This window comes from Saccostrea echinata, unplaced genomic scaffold, assembly GCF_033153115.1.
Source record: "Saccostrea echinata isolate AGI-Se365-2 ecotype Australia unplaced genomic scaffold, CSIRO_AGI_Sech_v1 ptg000033l, whole genome shotgun sequence".
Lineage (NCBI taxonomy): Eukaryota > Metazoa > Mollusca > Bivalvia > Ostreida > Ostreidae > Saccostrea > Saccostrea echinata.
Genome location: NW_026889782.1, coordinates 31,796,549 through 31,822,497, shown reverse-complemented (window position 1 = coordinate 31,822,497; position 25,949 = coordinate 31,796,549). Strand labels below are relative to the sequence as shown.

The window sequence follows — 25,949 nt, the reverse complement described above, 5'->3', positions numbered from 1 at the left end:
GACACTACAGCAAAATTAAGCAGGTATCTTTTTGCTGCCTGATAAAGCTAGAAGAACTCTCTCTCTCTGTAATAATGACATTGAAAATCTTGTTCTTCATAAAAAAAAGGTCTTTTCTTTCAGACTTTGTCAGAGGCGGGGAAAGGAACAGTGTGTCACAGCTCAAACTTAGTGACATGAGCAACTCTTCTTCACCCTTCATCTCCTAACAAACATGAAACAGAGCTTTCTCCACCGAGTCAATCATTTCAATAAAGAAAATCCCAAACAGAAATCTCTCTCTTTCCCCTCTCTCTCCCTCCCTCCCCCTCTCTTTCTCCCTCTCTCTAACTTTGACATACACAGAACATGGCTTTCTCTATCATATCCATGGTCTCCCGGTTGACACCCCTAGAGAAGTGTTGATCTCGGATCCTCCACCACTTAACCCTCTCCTGTCCTGTCAAACAGGCCAGAATCTTCTCCTCTCTGGAGTAGGAATCTGTATAAAATAAATATGTTTTATCCAAAATTATTTTCTATATATAGAATCTAAGATGGTTTGTAAATGGACATGATTTTTATCTAGAGAGTTGTGTCACTGTGTTTCATATATCCCTGAGCCTTTGGCAAGGGGATAGAAAACACACATTACAACAGATTGATAAAGGGGTAAATATGGAATATTTTTTTAACATGTATTTACTATGATTATTGAAAGTGTAGACAAAAAACATGTATATCTCTATTCCTTAGATTTAAGCTAAACACTCACATCTCAGTGCAGTAGTACATGTACTTCCTTTCAATTCAAGAACTATGTTTACATTTTCTTGTAAAAATGAAATACTGTAGACGTACGTTTTTTTTCCTGTGGGATTAATTTACGCACATGGTCACAAATTTCAGTGGAAATTTGTCAGAGTGTACTAAAATTGCATTTAAGACGGAACAGATAATCTAAGAAATCAGCATATTTTTTTCTACATGTAAACTGAACAGAAATTGTGATGTTATGGTATGGTGACCATGGAAAAAAAAGTTTACAGTGTTTAAAGCAAGAGTTAATACCCTTATCTTTTTTCAACAATTTGTGTATTGTGTTTCTGTATTTAGTGTTGGAGTCAGTTCTACTAATTATTGTGATACAATAAGAGTTACCCCCCTTTACCTGTATGTTTATCAGCATTGTGTGTAATTTACTCTAGTTCTTTCTGTATTAGTGTTGGAGTCAGTTCTACAGTAATTATTGTGATACAGTAAGAGTTACCCCCCTTTACCTGTATGTTTATTATTGTCGTGTCTAGTTCTTTCTGTATTAGTGTTGGGGTCAGTTCTACAGTAATTATTGTGATACAGTAAGAGTTACCCCCCTTTACCTGTATGTTTATTTTTGTCGTGTCTAGTTCTTTCTGTATTAGTGTTGGGGTCAGTTCTACAGTAATTATTGTGATACAGTAAGAGTTACCCCCCTTTACCTGTATGTTTATTATTGTCGTGTCTAGTTCTTTCTGTATTAGTGTTGGGGTCAGTTCTATAGTAATTATTATGATACAGTAAGAGTTACTCCCCTTTACCTGTATGTTTATCAGCGTCGTGTATAATCCACTGTAGTTGTTCCTGTATCAGTGTTGGAGTCAGAAGACGCCCTTTTTTGTCAAAAACTTCTAATTTGTACAGGACACCCCTTCTCCATACTGCTATGTGCTGAAACAACCCAGAATTATACGTTGAACCATAGAAACAAATCACTATAAAGACGTACAAAAAAACTGAATTGTCAACATTTACCATGAAGAAGTACAAAAAATTTGTCAATTCTTCAAATGTGGTTATATTTGAGAACTGAAACAAATTATTATGACTTCCTTATTTTAAAAATGGAGGAAGTGGAAACTTTAAGTATTGGTCATTTGTCAATTTCAACGTTTTCACATCATCACATTTTCTCTATTTACAGTATATAGAGACAAAGGGTAGGTACTTCACATTTGAATATATCCATCACTAATGCATCAAACTGTGGATCATCAACACAACAGATGCCATGTTTTCCCCATTCCTTTACACACATAAGGGGAGATAATCATTACCTTGGAAACTGTGGAGTCATATGTCAGTAACGTATCACACTCTTCACCGGGAATTCTACAAAGTTTTAGACATTTAATTAACATACCTTTTAATCGATAATACACTGTTTCTCATATTTCATCTGCACAGACTCAAAACTTTACAATGTGTAGCAATAAAAAAACCTTATCTGCAAGATAATCTTTGTAAATATATGCCCCCCCCCCCCCCCCCCCCCCTCCTTGCTGTCACAGTCTGCCTGCTAACTTTAAAGACAATGCCAAAAGAGAGCAATGACTATAATTTTCATCAAATTTGCCACTTTTTGGTCTCAGATCAAGTTTTCTTTAAAGAAGTAAAACAAATTACATCATTCTAATTTTGTTTTGATGAAACAAGGTCCCCCAGCAATTTTCAATGAAAACTGAGAAGAAATGAAATCAGTGGACAAATTCAGGGTTCCTGTTATCTTTCTCAGATTATGAGTAAATTATCTAACATACACACAATTACCTGGTTGTAGAGAACATTCTCTCATACTGAACCATACACACAGGAATGGTCTGTCTTATTAGGAGTGGCTCCAGTGTCTCACGATCTCTCAACTGTTTAAACTTCAGTACATTGTAAACTGTGCTGGAGATCCTAAAAACACAGCAAATAAACAATTACACGTAATATCAACATCCATTGGTCAATATAAACTGTGTAGAGAAAAACAAGTTTATTAAGTTCTGCACTCATATACATTTACCTGGCTGTCTGTATAGGGGAGGGTGTCCAGTGTTCCTGGTCCAGAATGTAATAGTTACTGTTGATAGGTAGAGGGTCTCTGCTGGATAAATACACATACTTCTCCCTGTCAAAAAAAGGGTAGTACTTAATATTTACTATCAGTCAGTCATGAAATTGTTACACAAATACAGTGTCAGTTTTTTCTGTAACTACAACCTATCAGTTAAGTAATTGTTACACCACAATGATTTCAGTTTTAACCTATGTAACTTACCACCAATCAGTAACGTAATTGTTACACCACCACGACTTCAGTTTAAGTATTCTTTGTAACTTTGGTCCGAAACCTCTCTCAAAATCTTCTGCGTCTTTTTTGAGCTTGTTCCACTTTTCGACATCGTCACCATACAGGGGCTCGAGTGATTTCAGAAGCTTGGTCAGCGTGTCTCGGAGAGCGGGGACGGGCATGCGGGCGAGGGAGGACTGACAGCTGTAGAGTTTAGGGCTGTAGCCGCTGACAACCTTGACCAGTAGACCCCAGAGTATGGTGCTGACAGACTGGGTCTTAGGCTGCTCATCTGTAAACATAATACAGACATCATTGGGAATTAGAACAAAACACAGTCAATTCTTATGTTTTAAAATCATCATACTTGTACTTCCCTGTGTATTTTTTAGCATGGGTACTATTTTATATGACTTTTTTTCTAAATCAGAAATTAGATCATGGAAAAAAGTACTTAAATTTGGGCAAGTAAATTCTAAGCAAGTAAATTCTCTATGTTTTCACATTTCAATACCTCTCTACAAGTTAAAAATGTCAATTCTATTAAAAAAGACCTAAACTCTTTAGGATATTTTTAATACCCTTTATTCTCACTGACTTGAAACCAATTCAAACATTTTCTTTAAGGTTCATTGACCCCCTTAAGGTTTGTCCCCATGACGGGAGAGATAACTATCACTGGGATAACTGTCTATTTTTTAAGGAATGAATTTAAACGCGAAGCGGTTTATAAAAAAGCGTATTAACTGTTCCAACATACTTTATACAGTATAAATTGGGTAGCTATTAAATTCATTCCATATAATTTACTTTTCATTCATTTAGTGTAAGAAAAAAGATGGTTGTCCTTAAAAAAATGACTTCAAATTGTACAAAATTTTAATGTAACGTCAGGCGGATTGATACGTTTTTGATGAAAGTCATTGTGATGTAGGCAACCCAATTTATACAATATAAAGTAAATTTTTTTATCCAATCAAATTGTGCATTACAATCAGAATTAAATTATTCCTTAATAATTATAAATTTCATATGAGTGAACAGGGGATGAGAATCAAACCTTAAATGTTTCCAGTTTGTTACTTTAATTTTATTTTTCAGACTTACACATCCATCCCCTGTAAGACAGAATGCCCTTCAGTAAATATTGCCATACATAGATCTTGACTTACACATCCACCCCTGTAAGAGAGGAGGCCCCTCAGTAAATATCGCCCTACATAGATCTTGACTTACACATCCACCCCCTGTAAGACAGGAGGCCCCTCAGTAAATATTGCCCTACATAGATCATGACTTACACATCCATCCCCTGTAAGACAGGAGGCCCCTCAGTAAATATCGCCGTACGTAGATCTTGATGAGGAAGAACCAGAACCCCACAAAACAAGAAGTAATAACTGCATTCACCACTAGGGGGAGTCCTGTATTAAAGAAGAAAAAACATTTTAAACCTACAGAAAGTACTAAAATCATATACCACTTTATGGAATCCTGTATTTAAAAAAAACAAGATTGCACATGCATCAGAATGGTTAAAAAGTTTCTTCATATAAACTGCACTTTAACACAGACAATGTAGTTGCAGTTATACAGCAATTCCTGGCATATTATGATTATTATCAATAACATCTGTTTTCATAATAATGATGTAGGACTGTTTAGCAACCGCTAATGATAAAACACCGCTTAATGATAGAAATATTTAGGGCATTAAGCATTGCAATTGCAGCACTTAATGATATTTCTATCATTAAGAAGCGTTTTATCATTAGTGGTTGCTACAGGGCCGAGATAGCCATGTTGTTCACAATGTTGCACAAATTCCTGACCAGACTAGCACTGCACTCTGCAGGGAAGTTCAAAGTCAATATTTTTTTATGCAGTTGAATAACACTCATTGATATGAATCAGCATATGAAGTTTGATTAAGCATCTTAAATAGTTTCTTTGAAACTGAACTAAATGCAAATTAAAGAAAAGTGAGGTCAAGGTCAAAGGAAATGTCAAGGTCAAAGGAAATGTCAAGGTAAAAAAATATTGAAGGAGTTGAATAATTCTCACCAATATGTCTTAGCAGGTTTGATAAAAATATCTTGAATTATTATAGTTTCTTTGAAACTGAGCTGAATGCAAATCAAAAAAAAGTGAGGTCAAGGTCAAAAGGAATGTCAAGGTCAAAAATATTTTTGATGCATTTGAATAACTTACATCAATATGTTTCAGCATGTGAAGTTTGACAGCTCTCTAAAATATCCTGAATGGTTTCTTTGAAATTTAGCTTAACACAATTTTAGGAAAAGTTAGGTCTCAGTCAAACGAAAGGTCAAGGTAAAGAGTGTTGATGCAGTTGAATAGTTCTCATCAATATGTATCAGCATATGAAGTTTGATGAAAATGTCTTGAACAGTTTTTTTGAAACTAGGCTATACGCAAAGTAAGATGGAAGGACAGAGGGAAGGACTGAAGGATGGAAGATGGATGTGACAAACACTATATGCCCTGGCCATATTCATGGTTAGGCATAAAAATGACAGAGAGATTCAGTATTGTTGATATTATAGTTTACAAGACAATCACTTGAGAGATCCAAGAATTTGTGATTGACAAAATTGCCCTCTTCAATTTTAACATTTTCATATGTCATTTCTGCTACAGAACCCATATTGTTATTCTTTACAACATACTGTCTAGTACATGATACCATAGGATTCACGCACGACACTATAGAATATATGCACGATTCATGATAAACACAAAACTATAGAGTTGTTTCAAAATCAAAATCATTCTTGACAAATTGAATTGTTTCAAATAATTTTAAAACATGCAAAAGTTGCAAAACTAAATAATATTCAACATGTGCAAAAATAAATACCAGTCTTATTTTGAGGGATTAAATTCAAAATATTTTTGTCGATTACAAAATTTAATAATAAAATATGCATAAATTATATGTGCTAATGCAAATGTCAAAATCAATGTCAGATTAATAATTTCACTCAATCATTGAACATTAATCAAAAAAAGTTACAGGGTTCTCCATCATTTGAAATTTTACTGTGTTGCAGATTTTACGTGAACCACTAATATTGGCGGTATTTTCGCGATCAAATTCGAACTGAACCACTATTCAATATAATTACAAAAGCACACACACACACACACCCCCACAGCTTTTTTGAATCACCAATTTGTTACACAAATGGTATTGTCGTACACATTAATAAAAAAATAAATGAATGTAATGAAAATTTAAATGTGGACTGCACAAATATGTTGGTCCTCCTAACTTAGTTAGGAGGACTAATGTATTTGTCCAGTCCACATTCTTATATAAATATGACGTGCAATTCGTTTTTGCTTCAGCCTAATGCACGAAGTCTTTGACGAGTATCAGTACATGTAATCTTATCGTATATAAACATGATAAATAGAGTTCAACCCTTTTGTTTATTTATCTAATTAAAGTAAGTAGTCGAAATTTTTTTTCTACGTTGGGATATTTCAAGAACAACGAAATAGAAAAAAAAATCACTCGTAGCACAAATAGAGGCGTTATGTCATTACTTTTTTAACGCTGCAAAAGCTTTGTAGAGTGTCATCAACATTGCGAGTACGTCAAAAGATATAAAATTTAACGTTATATGAGGTATTATAAGTTTGCTCTTAAAAACTGAATGTGTTTTTTTTTTCAATAAATAAATTAGTGGGTCGTCATCAAAATAAAATTGTAATTATTATAACTCCTTTCAGTGGTTTAAGTTATCCAATTCTTTGTATAATTATACAAATGTTACAGAGATTTGAATACGAGGGTTGTCAAAAATTCCGTAGACAACCGTGAAGTTGTAGGAACGCGGTGTCATAAATTAATGAAATTTTATAAGAACTGAACCTTAAGGGGTGTGTCCCTAATAATGTTATCAATATGTGTACTATAAAATAAAAACACAACACTAATATGATAAGGCCCCTCAACACTGACTTTTGGTTTGCTCGTAAAAACCTTTCTTTTTGGACCCCCCCCCCCCTCCTCGAACACATATAAGATTGTATCCTTGTTACCTGATTTATAAATATTTTCAATCAAGAGTGTCTACTAATAGATATGTGTATGCTAAACTTACATGGGATCAAATTTATCAGAAACTAAAACTTCGTGTAAAAATTAATATTGACTGATAACACCCTCTCTTAAAACATTACATGTACGACACAAAAAAGTAAATTTCCATGATGGGAAACTTTTTCGGACTGAATGTTTGTAAATATTGCTATTGGATTTTGTGTTAATTTTCTTAAACAGATCTTTATCTGCAAATGTGTAAAAACTTCGTAAATTCTACATTTCGTACATGAATTAACAATCAACACGAGCTCTGTAGAGCAGTATTACAGTTAAAATATCACAGAAAAACAATTAAAAAAGTCCAGCATGCAAAATAAATAGAGGATATTAATCAATGTTTTGTAGTTGGATATGGAATTTATTTCACGAGTGGAACAGGATTTTTTTTTATATTTTCACCCGTGCTTCGCACTCGTGAAAATATAAAAAAAATCCTGTCCCACTCGTGAAATAAATTCCATATTCAACTACAAAACATTCAATTTTCTGTTTATTATATTTTCTTTGATTTTCTTTTTGCCTCTGTTTTTTCTGAACACTGTGTCATAGGTGCGACGTCATAATTGAGCAGTTGAGACATCATAGCATAGCAGTTTTGAGATTGAAAACATTGTAATATGGATTTTAGCAACATATTTGGGAAGGAATTGGCAGTTTTAGTCTCATTCAAGATGGTTTAATTACTTCCTCAATCTTATTACAGGCCAGAAATTATATTTTACTTACTTTGATATCCTTTCACACTGTGACAGAATATCACTTTGGTATTCTTTCACACTGTGAGAGAATATCACTTTTATCCAATGAATATATCACAGTATTTCACTGTTGAAAATGTAATAAATGTACATATATTTAATTTCACACACAGAGTAAATAAATAAAATACACGTAGAAATCGTTGTTATAATTAAATGACTTGATTGATACTTCATGTTGATATTCTTCACATCTTAGCAGTCTCACCTGTACTTAAAAATCACATTAACTATTTTGAACTTAATTCACTATGCATAAAAAAATAGCTGCAAAATTTTATGAATGGTGGCATTTATGGAAAATGAGCAGCTTGATAAAGTATTCATTTTATGTTTCTGCATTTAGTCCTGTAACTCGGTACTAGATTAAGCGCTTCTGGTCAGATGACACGATATACAAATACCTAACATTGTTCAGTCATTCTACAAAAACATGACCAATTAAGAATTTTTCATGTCGCTTGCAAATTTACCATTGTAATATCATAATTATAAATTTAAAGGTCGATTTCAGCTCTAAGATTTAAAATACACACATTGTTTTGTAAATATTCACCGATATTTATGCAGTTAAAGTTTTGATATGAACATAATGTAATGTTGAAAAACGTATTCCAATGCAAATCTTAATGTCGCTTCATTTATATACAAATTTCAAGATGAAATTTTCAGCCGTAAAATCGTTTCGAATAGAGTGCAATGAATGTTAAAAAATGTCTTTTATCCTATATAAAAAGATATCAAACCACTTCTCGCAAAGAAATGCATAGATCTCCCTTTCATGCGAATTTATAAGCATGTCGCTTAAAATCGATTAACTTCCGTAACGATTTTGTTTTAAATTTCACGCATAGAATGCAGATTTCAAAAAGAACTGAAACTTATCTGAAAGTGACCACGGAACCTTATATCATCGATTCTAGTTATGAGTCAGCAATTTTACATGATTACATTTTCAACATAATAAAATGAATTAAACAAAAACAGTTGTCTCTCTTAAAAAATTAACTTCCGTAACGGTAATTCAGGAAAGTTTTTGCATTTAAGGTATAAAATTTTTGATTATTTTGGGAGCGAAATGCTTCATACTTTTGTTTAATACCCTAAAACAAACTTTGATTTTAACTATTGAAGAGAATTTTAACTTTAATTGCTGGGAATTAACTTCCATAACGATTAACTTCCGTAACGATATTTTTCCCGAAAATTTAATTTAAATTCGGATTCATGCGAGACTTCATGAATCATACTTTAGCGTTCTTTACTGAACATCAGAAAAGAAAAATTGGTCAAATTCAGCTTTATTTAAAAATAATAAGGCTTGATCAAGCATTAACTTCCATAACATTACCTTAAAATCAATGGTATCTTGAAATTGTTGTAAAAAGTTAACGGTTTCAAATTTGTGGACAATTCTTTGTTTTCAAGTTCACTGATAGGTCCTTTAGAGAATTATGATGTTCATTTTGCTATTTGAAACAATTATTTTTTTCATGTTTTTTACTCTGAATTGGTCCATTTATATCGTAGAATGACTGTGTTGATATATTCATATGTATGCATGAATTAACATTAACATGACAAATATGGCCAGGACGTACCCAGCGATTCTTTTTTAGTGATATGGGGAATATCAATTAAAAACAAAAATGGGCCGGTTAGGAGTCGGAACATTCAGGAATTCTTTTATAAAATTCATCATATTATACAAAACATCGTTGATATTTATGTATGCATGAATGAATTTCAGTATAGAAAACATGTCTGGTAAGTATGAGGCAATATTCTGATAAATGGTATAAAGAATGCATGTACATATCAATACCAATCCGTAATCGGAGACAGGATTTTGGTGTACTAGTTTTACCGCCTGCCGTACAACTCCGCGCCAAAACGAAAGTTCACATCCAGGCAACGCAGACGCCATATTTCAAAAGATCGAATATTGAACATAGAAAAAATAGTTATGCCTAACCCTGTTCAAAAGATCAACCCTAGAAAAAGACCGACAGGAAATGCACCAGAGAATGAAACATCGAACAAGTTGTTAAAAACAGAGGTAACGCTAAGAAGATGGCAAAGTCAAACTATAGAGGAGCTGGAGAAAATAAACTCCTACAAACAGATGCTCTGGATAGCAGAGGGAACATATGAAAACACTGCATACTCTGAAAGGACATGGCTGATGAAATACTTTCGTGATGATTACCACAGTGCCTCAATAACAAACCAGCTAAACTCGAGGTTCCTAAACAGCATTTACAAAGGAGAAGAGCACTTGGTAGTAGACCTGGTGAGATCAGCGAAAAAGACACCGTACAGAGAATTAAACAACTTAAAAGTCTACAACAGACAAGATAATTAAGTTTGGATGGACAAGACCTGAATTCCTAAAAGTACTAGTCCTGTCGGCAAAACCACCAAACAGGAAAAATCTAAATCAAGAACTATGGAAAGTGAAATACATAAAAGATAACCAATTAACAGACACAGCACCAACCAGAAAACAAGAAAATTGAGAAGAAATGAATTGTCATGACCTGAAAATGAAGTACTTGTAATCATTGATAGAAATAAATATCAATAATAAGAAAATGTGTTTGTGAAATCAGGGTTTGAAATTTTCATGGAAAACCAACTAGCCCAGCTAGAGGCTACTGATCAGTAAAAAATTACTTGCCCAAACTTCAAACTAATTAGCCCAAATTTTTTTTATGTAAAATGAAAACATAACAAGTTAAAGTTTCAAACGCTGTGGTGACAGAAACAAATTTAACTACAATGTATATAGTTCTCATTCACAAGAAACCAGTCTACATATAAAAGTGAAAGTAAAGTGATGATAATTTTTTTTTCCATTCGGCTAGTCCGATGAACTATCATTACATTTAAATTAGCTAGCCCGAGTCTTAAAATGACTAGCCCTTGGCATCGGGCTACTGTATATTTCAACCCCTGTGAATATGATGCCCCTCCTCTCCATTACGACATTACATGTTTCAAAAGAAGGTCAAACTCTTTAAGTCAAGATCACAAGAAATACAAGTGAAATATCATCATGAAGCCATAGCACCAACTGTTCAGAAATTATGAGCAAAGTTAATTTTTTCTTCAGTAGGTCAAATTCTAAGGTCAAGGTCACAGGAGCAAAAAATAATGGTACTGGAATAAAAATCTTGTCAGAAGAAAAACACTTTAATAGTGAAATATTAACACTAGCACCCACAACTCAGAAGTAATGATGAAGCTTAAAAGTTGGTTATTTCAAGTTTAACAAACAGGTCAAACTTGTAGGTCAAGGTTACACAGTCAAAAATGTTTATACCCAAAGAGAATTTTCATCACAAGGAATACACTTTAGAAATACAAGATGTTCAGCACCAACCATATAAGAGTTAGAGCATCTAGAGGAAAGCTTTAAGTTTTTGTAGTCAAACAAATTAACAGGCAGACCAAAAACTATATGCCCCCCAATCTCCAATTATGGGGGGCATAAAAAAATTCAAACAATAAAGAATGCTTCTTTGCTCAGAAATAATAGTAAAATATGATGGAAAGGAGGTATTTTAAAATGTGTTTATTTGTGAAGTGTGATTGATTTTAAAAATCAACTAGTAAAGAATGAGTGGACTTAATGCCCAGGTTTGGGTCTTCTTTTTTTTTTTTTTGGTGGGGGGGGGAGGGGGGGGCACTACCAAGCTGTAATTGAAGTGAATACAAAATATTTTACAAACAATAATAAGTTCTACATATACCTGAGTATATTCAAAAGAATATTTGTGTAAAAGCAATGAGTTGGTGTTATGAATCAAAACTGAAGCAATGATACATTAGTATGGCCGTCCAGAATTTGGCATCTACCCACGGTGGATTTTAAGTCACCTAATCAATATTAATAGAGACAGGGCTATTGATCAGGGTCATCTTGACATCTCTCTCTTCTCTCTCTCTAGAAATTCAAATAAGTGTATGGTATCATTTAATAATAACAATTACAGAGCTTTCAATATGAAATTTTAAAGAGATCTCTGGTATAGATTTTTAGGACTTGCAAAATTATAACACAACAGATATAATTTGCTCAATTCTGCAAATGACAGACCAACCAAACACTCTCTCAGACCTGATATGTTAAATAGAATAATTCACAAGTACACATGCAGCTGGACACCATGTGATAAATTGTACTATTAACAGGTCAATCGAAGTCTAATCTAGATTAACACACACTCAGGGAACCATAAAATTTCTATTTCCCTACTACCCATTCCATTACTGCATACTATTTTATGGATTCAAAAAATGAAATGCAGAGCACAGGGTTAATCTAGTCATGGCAACAAGCTGAATGTGACGCATTGCCATACACCTGGCGATCTCTGCCCTACATTGTATTTGTGATAGCAGATTTTTTAAGAGGCAATACCCCAAGGATTTCCATACAGTAGAGACTTATTCACTATCTCATGGTTAACATATTATTAAGTTGGTCATCTTCCTTTAGTTAGAGATGTCATGGCCTATTCAAGCAGCATACCTTTAGGTATATATAACATGTGATGGACTTTCCACAGTCTATCGTTTATTGGTCGCATCACCTCTGCGTCCAGTATCATTATCGCAGTTAAAATGACGACCATCGCAGCCAGGTTCCATATTGACGTCGGCCACATTCCATTGTATAGTAAGTTTCTATAGGAAGAAAAGAAATTGATGCATAAAAAAGATATTAAAACTTAGGAAGAAAAGAGTGCTTCAAGTTAACAAATCCTATCTGTCTATGCTTATATCGCAAGTGATATTTAAGGGTTTGAATATCATGACTGATATAAAGGTTTAAATTTACAGAGTTTATTTTCCTAATAAAGAAATTTTTTTATGCTATTGCAGCGATTTTTCTACAGCCAACTTAGCCCTAAATATAGGACCTATTCCCTTGTTAAAATAAAAAAATCCCATTTGAACTAATTTCTTTATCCCCCAAACCAACTAGAGGTTCTGTGAGCTAGCTCACAAATGATAACCCCCGCTAAGAAAATATGAATTTTTTGTTGAACTGCACACAGAGATAATTGGGGTATAGTAATAAACACATGAAATTTTGGGCAGGCATATAATGTAATAAAATGGTAATGGTAACCAACTTTTTAAAAACTTTAATCTTGGCCAGCTTTTGAATGGTTGGTTCTTGGGCTTTCATATTTCACAGGTATATTCATTAATACAAGTCCTTTCTTTGGACAACAACATTTTAAATTTGATCTCTTGACCAATACCCTGGAGTTTGACCTGCATTTGAAAAATTTTACCTTCACCATATAGGCTACCATATGGGAGCATCAGTGTGTCACAAACATATTTTGTTTTTGTTTTTTTTTTGGGGGGGGGGGGGGGGGTGATTTTTCTTCTTTTGCTTCCCTTTTGCCTGTCTTTTTTTTTTTTTAAAATAGAAATAACAATGAGAAAGGAAGCATGAGAATAGCACACATAATTAATTACTTTTTTTAGTTACATTTTTCTGGTTTACTTATACAGAAGGTCAGACAGTGCATGTATTATATATATTTTATAATACTGGTACATAAATTAAGCACATGAAAAAAATCAAATTAAATTTGCACTACACAATTACCAGGGGATTTTTTTTTTTAGCTAAAACTATTCAATTTAATGTATTCAAACTGAAATTTTCAACTCTTGAATAATTTACAATCATTAAATGTGTCACTGCCCTCATAACATTTGTTACGTAAATAAAAAGGTGACCTATTATTTTTCTGATTTCCAAATTAAGTTTAGTACATACATCATGTTCATTAACAAGAGTGGTTTAAGTGATTTAGATGTGTTGAGTATAGTACAATTGTACTTTGACCCCTATATCATGATAAATAAGTAGGGCTTAAAATTAATTAAGCAACATATCTAATCTGAGGCAGCGATTTCACTGTGACACTTGTGCATTCTGATAACTGAGTTTTATCATATCTAAAAAGAAAAACAATTGAATTATAATTACATATTTAGGTACTCATGAACTGTTCCTGGGCTTCTGTTGATGAAGGTGTCAAACTTAAAGTCATTTTTTTTTACTTTCTCTGATACAATAATGTACATTACAATATGATGCAAAGAAAGATATAATAATATTCATGATTCTCTATTAAATTATTTTTTTTAGGGTCTTCCGTCTTCAGCGGAAGACCCTTCTATTATTGTATTGTTTCTTTTTCTTATTAGGGTCTTCCGTCTTCAGCGGAAGACCCTTCTATTATTGTACTGTTTCTTTTTCTTATTATTATTATTATTATTTTTTTTCCTACACCGGTATCTCAGTAATGGTTCAGTGGATTTTTATGAAACTTTCGGAGATGATAGGGAACGATGTTCCCTCGGGACGTTTTTTTCATTTTTGATGATTTTACTTCCGGTCGCGAAATATGACGTATTTTTGACGTTTTTCTGCAATTCCGGTCTGTCCTACTCCGAAGAAACTGCGCAAAATAGAAATTTGAAATTTTCAGGAATGATAGAATTGTGACCTTGACATGTGCACCTGACTTTTGAAATTTTAATAAGATGTTTAAATTTTTCAAATTTTAAAGTTAAATTTTTCAAAAAAAAATTTTTAATCCAATTTTAAAATTTTTTATATTGTCAAATAGATCTTGGCGAGAACTTTCCAAAAATGTATTTGTTTTGCATGTGAGTACATTAATAAAAAATATATAAACTCAGGTGTGTTAGGCCACTTGAGTGCAAGTGTACTTTTAGAACTTTTCTTTAAAAAATCATTACTCTTTTATTTCTTGACCGATTTTAAAAATTTTTACACCGTCAAATAGATCTTTACGAGACCTTTCCAACAGTATATTTGGTTTTATTGTAAGTGCACTAATAAAGAAAATATGAGCTCAGGTAAGTTAGCCTTTTGTTTTGACAGGACATGTCAAAATCATTGTCAAGGATACTGGCGTACGACCGTACTCTTTGATCTTTGGCAGATATCCTTTGATTTCTTTTAAAAAGCATTACTCTTTTATTTCTTGACCGATTTCAGAACTTTATACACCATCAAATAGATCTTTACGAGACCTTTCCAACAATATATTTCTTTTGTTTGTAAGTGCACTAATAAAGAAAATATGAGCTCAGGTATGTTTGCTTTTTTTTGACAGGACATGTCAAACTCATTATCAAGGACACTTGTGGATGACCGTACTCTTTGATCTTTGGCGGATATCCTTTTATTTCTTTTTTAAAAATCTTTACTCTTTTAATTCTTGACCGATTTTAAAACTTTTTACACCGTCTGATAGGTCTTCCTGTGATCTTTCCTACAGTATATTTGTTTTGATTTTAGGTGCAATTTTAAAGAAAATATGAGATCAGGTGTGTTAGAGAATTTTGACGGCCCATGTATAATTTATTGATTTTCTTCAGCGACGTTTAATACACAGTGACCTAGAAAGCAAGGACATTCAATTAAGTCTGAAATAGTGATTTCATAATGTACCTGTGATTATGAAAAATTGTGTATTCAATTTAAATCATTGAAAGGTTTGAATACTATAATTTCAAATTTTAATACCTTTAAAATCGTAAGATTTTGATATATCCTCTAATGTTTAAAGCAGTGAGCCCCTACTTGATGAATTTTTATTACAGCATTTAAAACTTCAAAAATTTTCAAATTTGGAATAATTTAAAAGACTTAAAATATGAAATCAAGGGCATCTAAAACATGAGAACATGGATGAGAGTGATTTGGAGTCTATTGGAGGTCAAAAAGAGTGAAATTTAAACGATTTAAATTTTTGAAAAAAAAAATTCAAAACTGCTCCCAAAGATGGAGAACATCATGCAATAAGGTTGAAATCTCTCAAAGGTCAAATAGAGTGAAATTTAAACGATTTAAATTTTTCAAAAAATTTAAATTGAACCCAAACGTTAAAACAAGGACTATCTCTATATTTTGAGAGATGGAGAACATCATACAATGTGTTTTGAAATCTCTCAAAGGTCAAATAGAGTGAGATTTAAACGATTTAAATTTTTCAAAAAATTTAAATTGCTTCCAAATGTTAATACAAAGACTATCTCTGTATTTTGAAAGATGGAGAACATCATACAATGCGTTTTAAAATCTCTCAAAGGTCAAATAGGGTGAAATTTAAGCGATTTAAATTTTTCAAAAAATTTAAATTCCTTCCACAAACCTAAAAACGCAACAAATGATGTTCTCTTTATTCAAAATATGGAAGTTGGCTTTTATTTAATATTTCATTGCAATTTAAATTTTTTGAAAAAATTAAATCATTTAAATCTCACTCTAATTGACCTTTGAGAGGTTCCAAAACACATTGTACGATGTTCTCCATCTTTCAAAATACAGAGACAGTCCTTGTTTTAACATTTGGAAGCAATTTAAATTTTTTGAAAAATTTAAATCGTTTAAATCAAACTCTATTTGACCTTTGAGAGATTTCAAAACACATTGTATGATGTTCTCCATCTCTCAAAATATAGAGATAGTCCTTCTTTTAACGTTTGAATTCAATTTAAATTTTTTGAAAAATTTAAATCGTTTAAATTTCACTCTATTTGACCTTTGAGAGATTTCAAAACACATCATATGATGTTCTCCATCTTTCAAGATATAGAAATAGTCCTTGGTTTACCATTTGAATTCAATTTAAATTTTTTGAAAAATTTAAATTGTTTAAATCTTACACTATTTGACCTTTAAAAGATTTCAAAACACATTGTATGATGTTCCCCATCTTTCAAAATACAGAGATAGTCCTTATTTTAACTTTTGGAAGCAATTTAAATTTTTTGAAAAATTTAAATCCTTTAAATTTCACTCTATTTGACCTTTCAGAGAGTTCAAACAATATTGTATGATGTTCTCCATCTTTCAAAATACAGAGATAGTCCTTTTTTCAAAATTTGGATTCAATTTGAATTTTTTGAAAAATTTAAATCGTTTAAATTCCACTCTATTTGACCTTTGAGAGATTTCAAAACACATTTTATGATGTTCTGCGACTTTCAAAATGTAGAGATAGTCCTTGATTTAACCATTTGGATTCAATTAAAATTTTTGAAAAATTTAAATCGTTTAAATCTCACTCTAAGTGACCTTTGAGAGGTTTCAAAACACATTGTATGATGTTCTCCATCTTTCAAAATACAGAGACAGTCCTTGTTTTAACATTTGGAAGCAATTTAAATTTTTTGAAAAATTTAAACCATTAAAATTTCACTCTATTTGACCTTTGAGAGATTTCAAAACACATCATATTATGTTCTCCATCTTTCAAGATGTAGAAATAGTCCTTGTTTTACCATTTGAATTCAATTTAAATTTTTTGAAAAATTTAAATTGTTTAAATCTCACTCTATTTGACTTCTAAAAGGTTTCAAAACACATTGTATGATGTTCTCCATCTTTCAAAATACAGAGATAGTCCTTATTTTAACTTTTGAAAGCAATTTAAATTTTTTGAAAAATATAAATCCTTTAAATCTCACTCTATTTGACCTTTCAGAGATTTCAAACAATATTGTATGATGTTCTCCATCTTTCAAAATACAGAGATAGTCCTTTTTTCAAAATTTGGATACAATTTGAATTTTTTGAAAAATTTAAATCGTTTAAATTCCACTCTATTTGACCTTTGAGAGATTTCAAAACACATTGTATGATGTTCTGCATCTTTCAAAATGTAGAGATAGTCCTTGATTTTACCATTTGGATTCAATTAAAATTTTTGAAAAATTTAAATCGTTTAAATCTCACTCTATTTAACCTTTCAGTGATTTCAAAACACATTGTATGATGTTCTCCATCTTTCAAAATACACAGATAGTCCTTGTTTTTACATTTGGATTCAATTTAAATTTTTTGAAAAATTTAAATCATTTAAATTTCACTCTATTTGAACCTTTGAAAGATTTCAAAACACATTGTATGATGTTCTCCATCTCCCAAAATACAGAGATAGTCCTTATTTTAACATTTGGATTTAATTTTAATTTTTTGAAAAATTTAAATTGTTTAAATTCCACTTTATTTGGCCTTTCAGTGATTTCAAAACACATTGTATGATGTTCTCCGTTTTCAAAATACAGAGATAGTCCTTGTTTTCACAATTGGATTCAATTTAAATTTTTTGAAATATTTAAATCGTTTAAATCTCACTCTATTTGACCTTTGAGTGATTTCAAAACACATTGTATGATGTTCTCCATGTTTCAAAATACAGTGATAGTCCTTGTTTTAACAATCAAAATCACATCTCATCGAAATTGGACGGAAGACCCACTCGTTGCTCGCAACGAGATCGGATCTAGTTATTATTATTATTTTTTTTCCTACACCGGTATCTCAGTAACGGTTCGGTGGATTTTTATGAAACTTTCGGAGATGATAGGGAACGATGTTCCCTCGGGACGTTTTTTTCATTTTTGATGATTTCACTTCCGGTCGCGAAATATGACGTATTTTTGACGTTTTTCTGCAATTCCGGTCTGTCCTACTCCGAAGAAACTGCGCAAAATAGAAATTTGAAATTTTCAGGAATGATAGAATTGTGACCTTGACATGTGCACCTGACTTTTGAAATTTTAAGAAGATGTTTAAATTTTTCAAATTTTAAAGTTAAATTTTTCAAAAAAAATTTTTTAATCGAATTTTGAAATTTTTTATATTGTAAAATAGATCTTGGCGAGAACTTTCCAAAAATGTATTTGTTTTGCATGTGAGTACATTAATAAACAATATATAAGCTCAGGTGTGTTAGGTCACTTGAGTGCAAGTGTACTTTAAGAACTTTTCTTTAAAAAATCATTACTCTTTTATTTCTTGACCGATTTTAAAACTTTTTACACCGTCAAATAGATCTTTACGAGACCTTTCCAACAGTATATTTGTTTTTATTGTAAGTGCACTAATAAAGAAAATATGAGCTCAGGTAAGTTAGCCTTTTGTTTTGACAGGACATGTCAAAATCATTGTCAAGGACACTTGCGTATGACCGTACTCTTTGATCTTTGGCAGATATCCTTTGATTTCTTTTAAAAAACATTACTCTTTTATTTCTTGACCGATTTTAGAACTTTATACACCATCAAATAGATCTTTACGAGACCTTTCCAACAATGTATTTCTTTTGTTTGTAAATGCACTAATAAAGAAAATATGAGCTCAGGTATGTTAGCTTTTTTTTGACAGGACATGTCAAACTCATTATCAAGGACACTTGTGGATGACCGTACTCTTTCATCCTTTTATTTTTAAAAAATCTTTACTCTTTTATTTCTTGACTGATTTTAAAACTTTTTACACCGTCTGATAGGTCTTCCTGTGACCTTTCTTACAGTATATTTGTTTTGATTTTAGGTGAAATTTTAAAGAAAATATGAGCTCAGGTGTGTTAGAGAATTTTGACGGCCCATGTATAAGTTATCGATTTTCTTCAGCGACGTTTAATACACAGTGACCTAGAAGAAAGCAAGGACATTCAATTAAGTCTGAAATAGTGATTTCATAATGTACCTGTGATTATGAAAATTTGTGTATTCAATTTAAATCATTGAAAGTTTTGAATACTGTAATTTCAAATTTTAAAACCTTTAAAATCATAAGATTTTGATATATCCTCTAATGTTGAAAGCAGTAAGCTCCTACTTGATGAATTTTTATTACAGCATTTAAAACTTCAAAAAATTTCAAATTTGGAATAATTTAAAAGCCTTAAAATATGAAATCAAGGACATCTAAAATAGTGAGAACATGAATGAGAGTGATTTGGAGTCTATTGGAGGTCAGAAAGAGTGAAATTTAAACGATTTAAATTTTTTAAAAAAATTCAAAACTGCTTCCAAAGATGGAGAACATCATACAATGAGGTGAAATCTCTCAAAGGTCAAAGAAAGTAAAATTTTGTCGATTAAATTTTTTTCAAAAAATTTAAACTGAATCCAAATGTTAAAACAAGGACTGTCTCTGTATTTTGAAAGATGTAGAACATCAAACAATGTGTTTTGAATCTCTCAAAGGTCAAATAAAGTGAATTTTAAACGATTTAAATTTTTCAAAAAATTTAAATTGAATTCAAATGTTAAAACAAGGACTATTTCTATATCTTGAAAGATGGAGAACATCATATAATGTGTTTTGAAATCTCTCAAAGGTCAAATAGAGTGAAATTTAAACGATTTAAATTTTTCAAAAAATTTAAATTGAATTCAAATGTTAAAACAAGGACTATTTCTATATCTTGAAAGATGGAGAACATCATATAATGTGTTTTGAAATCTCTCAAAGGTCAAATAGAGTGAAATTTAAACGATTTAAATTTTTCAAAAAATTTAAATTGAATCCAAACGTTAAAACAAGGACTATCTCTGTATTTTGAAAGATGGAGAACATCATAAGATGTGTTTTGAAATCTCTCAAAGGTCAAATAGAGTGAAATTTAAACGATTTAAATTTTTCAAAAAATTTTAATTGAATCCAAACGTTAAAACAAGGACTATCTCTGTATTTTGAAAGATGGAGAACATCATAAGATGTGTTTTGAAATCTCTCAAAGGTCAAATAGAGTGAAATTTAAACGATTTAAATTTTTCAAAAAATTTAAATTGAATCCAAACGTTAAAAGAAGGACCATCTCTGTATTTTGAAAGATGGAGAACATCATAAAATGTGTTTTGAAATCTCTCAAAGGTCAAATAGACTGAGATTTAAATGATTTAAATTTTTCAAAAAATTTAAATTGAATCCAAACGTTAAAACAAGGACTATCTCTGTATTTTGAAAGATGGAGAACATCATACAATGTGTTTTAAAATCTCTCAAAGGTCAAATAGGGTGAAATTTAAACATTTTAAAATTTTCAAAAAATTTAAATTGCTTCCACAAACATAAAAAACGCAACAAATGATTTTCTCTTCCTTCAAAATTTGTCAGATGACTTTTGTTTAATATTTCAGTGCAATTTAAATTTTTTGAAAAAATTAAATCGTTTAAATCTCACTCTAATTGACCTTTGAGAAGTTTTAAAACACATTGTATGATGTTCTCCATCTTTCAAAATACAGAGATAGTCCTTGTTTTAACATTTGGATTTAATTTAAATTTTTTGAAAAATTTAAATCGTTTAAATCTCACTCAATTTGAACTTTGAAAGATTTCAAAACACATTGTATGATATTCTCCATCTTTCAAAATACAGAAATAGTCCTTGTTTTAACATTTGGATTTAATTTAAATTTTTTTAAAAATTTAAATCGTTTAAATCTCACTCTATTTGACCTTTAATAGATTTCAAAACATATTGTATGATGTTCTTCAACTTTCAAAATACAGAGATAGTCCTTGTTTTAATGTTTGGTTTTAATTTAAATTTTTTGAAAAATTTAAATCGTTTAAATTTCACTCTATTTGACCTTTGAAAGATTTTAAAACACATTGTATGATGTTCTCCATCTTCCTAAATACAGAGATAGTCCTTGTTTTAACATTTGGATTTAATTTAATTTTTTTGAAAAATTTAAATCGTTTAAATAACACACTATTTAACCTTTGAGTGATTTCAAAACACATTGTATGATGTTCTCCATCTTTCAAAATACAGAGATAGTCCTTGTTTTAACATTTGGAAGCAATTTAAATTTTTTGAAAAATTTAAATCGTTTAAATTTCACTCTATTTGACCTTTGAGTGATTTCAAAACACATTGTATGATATTCTCCATCTTTCAAAATACAGATATAGTCCTTGTTTTTACATTTGGAAACAAATTGAATTTTTTGAAAATTTTAAATTTTTTGAATCTCACTCTATTTGAACTTTGAAAGATTTCAAAACACATTGTATGATATTCTCCATCTTTCAAAATACAGAAATAGTCCTTGTTTTAACGTTTGGAAGCAATTTAAATTTTTTGAAAAATTTAAATCGTTTAAATTTCACTCTATTTGACCTTTGAGAGATTTCAAAACATATTGTATGATGTTTTTCACCTTTCAAAATACAGAGATAGTCCTTGTTTTAATGGTTGGTTTCAATTTAAATTTTTTGAAAAATTTAAATCGTTTAAATTTCACTCTATTTGACCTTTGAAAGATTTCAAAACAAATTATGTGATGTTCTCCATCTTCCAAAATACAGAGATAGTCCTTGTTTTAACAATTGGATTTAATTTAAATTTTTTTAAAAATTTAAATCGTTTAAATCTCACTCTATTTGACCTTTAATAGATTTCAAAACACATTTTATGATGTTCTCCATCTTCCAAAATACAGAGATAGTCCTTGTTTTAACATTTGGATTTAATTTAAACTTTTTGAAAAATTTAAATCGTTTAAATTTCACTCTATTTAACCTTTGAGTGATTTCAAAACACATTGTATGATGTTCTCCGTCTTTCAAAATACAGAGATAGTCCTTGTTTCAATCAAAATGACACCTCATCGAAATGGGACGGAAGACCCACTCGTTGCTCGCAACGAGATCGGATCTAGTTTATTATAATTATTATCAGAACACAGTATTCAATTATATATATAACTAAGAGCTATTTAGCAAATGTCTAGCCTCAATTCTTGTTTCTCTTTTCAAAAGGGGGAGGGGTAATCTGAAAAACAAAGGCCCATGGGCCACAATGTTCACCTGAGTCACTTTGGCTAAGCCATCAGATTTCCCCCCCCCCCCCAAAAAAATACATGTATTCACCTGTATTTTTGATCATCTTTTGGCCCCACCCTATACACAGGGGCCATGTTTTGAACAAGAATGAATATACACTTCCAAAGGATGCTTCCGCTTCAATATGATTCATCATGGATTTGCTACTGAGGAATTTAAAGATATTTCCTATATAATTCAAATTTAAAACTTTGATTATCTATTGTGACCTCGGGGAGCCATGATTTGAAGAATTTAGAAACTACACTACCTAAGAAAGCTTTTGCATAAGTTTCATCTTTTCAAGCCCTGTGGTTCTTCAGAAGAAGATTTTTAATGACCCTTCCCTCTTGTTGCCCTTTCTTGATTATCTCCCCTTAGAAGGAAGCTTGGTCCTTTATTTTAGCAATTTAGAATCTCCTTTACCAAAGAAAAGGATGCTTTGTACCAACTTTGGTTAAAATTGGCCCAGTTTACAGATGGATGGACAGACAGATAGATGGACTATGGAAAATGGGTGTTTAGAAAAGTTACTTGAGCTTTCAGCTCAGGTGAACTGATGAAAAAGAATTTTCAAGCAAAGAAAAAAAAAGGTATAATAGGGTGTTAGGATTGTTTTACATACCTGCTTAGAATTTCTAGCTCCCTTGAGAGATTTGAATAGTCTAAGAATACTTATCTAAGTCACTTTAGCCTTTTGTATAACAGATTGGGAAAAGTCAAATACATCTCTGTGATTATTAAATTTTGATATTGTCAAATTGAATGTACTCTTTTGCTTTCAGACACATAATTTTATGACATATTAAAATTATTTAAAGGATGGATCCAATAACTGCTCCCTATTCTCAAATTGTCAGAGTGTCCTGGGCACTTAATGGGACAAATACGTGATTTATTAAAAAATAATTAAAAAGTTCAATATCTCTTTTCCCCACTTAAAAATGATGAATGATAAAAAAAAGTTTTCACTTCAGAAGAAAGACCAGGAATTTCCTGTTGTTAAATGAAGCCGATAGAGATACACAATGACAAGGAAACACACTTTATGATGTGGCATGATATCACCTCACTCGGTTATTGTATACAGCATGTAAAGGCGTTAAATACTCTTACATGTAAATTACTAAATACAGTTCACTTTTCTGATTCTCCCTACACTTGAATAAATGAAAATATTCGCAAACCATTCATTTTCACAGTCGCACACAAGTATTAAAAACTATGTTTTTAAGCAAAATTTTATTAAGTATCTGTATCAGTTGTGTTGTCTTCTATCAGCTTATACTAAGGCAAGCAAGTTGTCATTATTTCCACTATCCAAGTATGACATAATTTGATTCCAAATGTGTACTACATACGTTTGTATTGATATACCAATACATCAGTATTACTCAAAAAAATTGTACCGTATCATGTTACAAAACGTTTCAACCCATATATACCTATGTATCATGATTTAATAACTCTTTAAGCAATCTAACATGTCTAATGTGTTATTTCATTTCAGTTATATCTGTTTTACTTGATAAAAGTGAATTTTTCAATTTTTATTTTGTTCTGAACTTATAAAATGTTGCATAAATTAAGGTATTTGTGATCCTGATGAAATTATTTGCAACTTTTATCCTTTTACATTGCAAAAGAAAGTTACAAAGACAAACAAACTTTATTAAAAATATGAAATGTGAAATTACATCATGATCAATATGAATCATGATACATGCCAATGTATCATGATAAATCATGATATGCTCTAGATGAATCATTATACCCCTAGTACTACATAATTACATTATTGACATTAAGCTACAGTTAATCAGAAATATTGTTCACTTGGACGCCTTTCTGAAAATGGCGACCATTTTCGTAAAATCAACGTTGACTCTAAATTTGCTGCTATGTCAACATATACATATTACATGAACAAGAGACTTCTTATCAAAACCAAAAAATTACATATTGATCAAACCTACTTTAAAAGCCTGCATGGATATGTATATAAATTATTTCAGTGTATTTTGAGAAGATGTCTAGATTTGATTATGCAAAAAGTGATGACTTTGAAAACTGCGGTGCTGTAAATATAATAGTGAATATATTTAATACATTTTTAAAAATTTTCCTCAATAATGTGAATCAATAGTTTTTAATATCTTTCATAGCGCTGACTTAACTTTCATTAATTAAAAGAAAATACCAATTCCTTCATTTTGAACTGAATTTGATATTAAGGCAGTGAACTTGTAAATTTCTTCAATTTTTATTTCTTCATAATTTCCAATTATTTACCACCCTTAAAAAACATAAACAAAGTCGGTTACCATGCAAGTAGTGAAATTTTATTCTACTTCTATAATCCAAGTATTTCCCAATACACATTATTTATAATTAAATCTTTAAAAAGCAGATATTTCCCGTATTTTCATCCAGGTTTCAACAATAGAATTGGCACGTCTGTAACTGATATAGATAGATTCTGGTAAATATTAACAATCACCTATATCGATCTATATACCTTGTTCTGTAGAACCGACGGACAAGCGACCTTCGCCACTCATTGTAAATGTTCCTTTGATATTCTTCTTCCGAAGCCACGTGTGGGACAGAGGGCTCGTGCACAGCACACCTCGCCTCTGCCATCGATACCCTTAAAAAATAAACAACACGTCTTCAACGATGGCTCTGTGTTTTTCAAAGATCTCAACGACTAGGCTTTGTGTCGTCCGTCTGTTTATGCTGAAGAAAGTGTTAAATCTAGGATCGCCCTGAAATTATAAAGAAAACGAAAATCTGGCTATTATTAAAAAAAAATAATATATATGATTGTCATATCGAGTTTTTATGGCAAATAATTTTTAATTTGTGTATTTAGGGTCTTTGACTGGTTTCAAATATATTTTCAAAGAATTAAATACAAAATTTAAAAGGTAAGTATTTTCGTTTTGGGAATATTTAATTCTCTAAAATTAAAATTTACATGCTACGTCTTGGTCTTTTGAAATCTTGTCCATCATGAGATTAATTTGTGTCTCGGTGACATGCGTCTATATTACGTAGAATAAAAAGATTACCCTCCATCCAATTTTTGCAAAAGCCAAATATCTGCTAACTGGTAATTCCTGTTACAACAAAGAACATTCTTAAGAAATATTTTGCCAGATTCTACTAATGCGTCTGAGAATCACGTGATAGAAGCATCAATGGAGGCCTGATTGGACGCACCTAACAGCTTAAAGCCCCAGTCCCTGGTCAGGCTGTTGTGACCATCCTGAAGATAAACAGCAA

The 25,949-nt window shown here is 31.2% G+C and overlaps 1 protein-coding gene across 1 annotated transcript in view; it reads right to left on the bottom strand.

The window, feature by feature from the left end:
- LOC133199144 (carnitine O-palmitoyltransferase 1, liver isoform-like) overlaps positions 1-25,403 on the bottom strand; it is a 33,242-nt gene extending 7,839 nt beyond the window's left edge. The window contains exons 1-9 of the mRNA XM_061335010.1: positions 25,180-25,403; positions 12,501-12,655; positions 4,375-4,497; positions 3,062-3,365; positions 2,807-2,911; positions 2,566-2,697; positions 2,073-2,127; positions 1,557-1,686; positions 342-481 (exon numbers count right to left, since the gene is read on the bottom strand). Coding sequence (XP_061190994.1) covers positions 342-481; positions 1,557-1,686; positions 2,073-2,127; positions 2,566-2,697; positions 2,807-2,911; positions 3,062-3,365; positions 4,375-4,497; positions 12,501-12,655; positions 25,180-25,304 — 1,269 coding nt within the window. The 5' untranslated portion in view covers positions 25,305-25,403. The remainder of the gene's footprint in view (positions 1-341; positions 482-1,556; positions 1,687-2,072; positions 2,128-2,565; positions 2,698-2,806; positions 2,912-3,061; positions 3,366-4,374; positions 4,498-12,500; positions 12,656-25,179) is intronic.
- Positions 25,404-25,949: the final 546 nt, after the last annotated feature.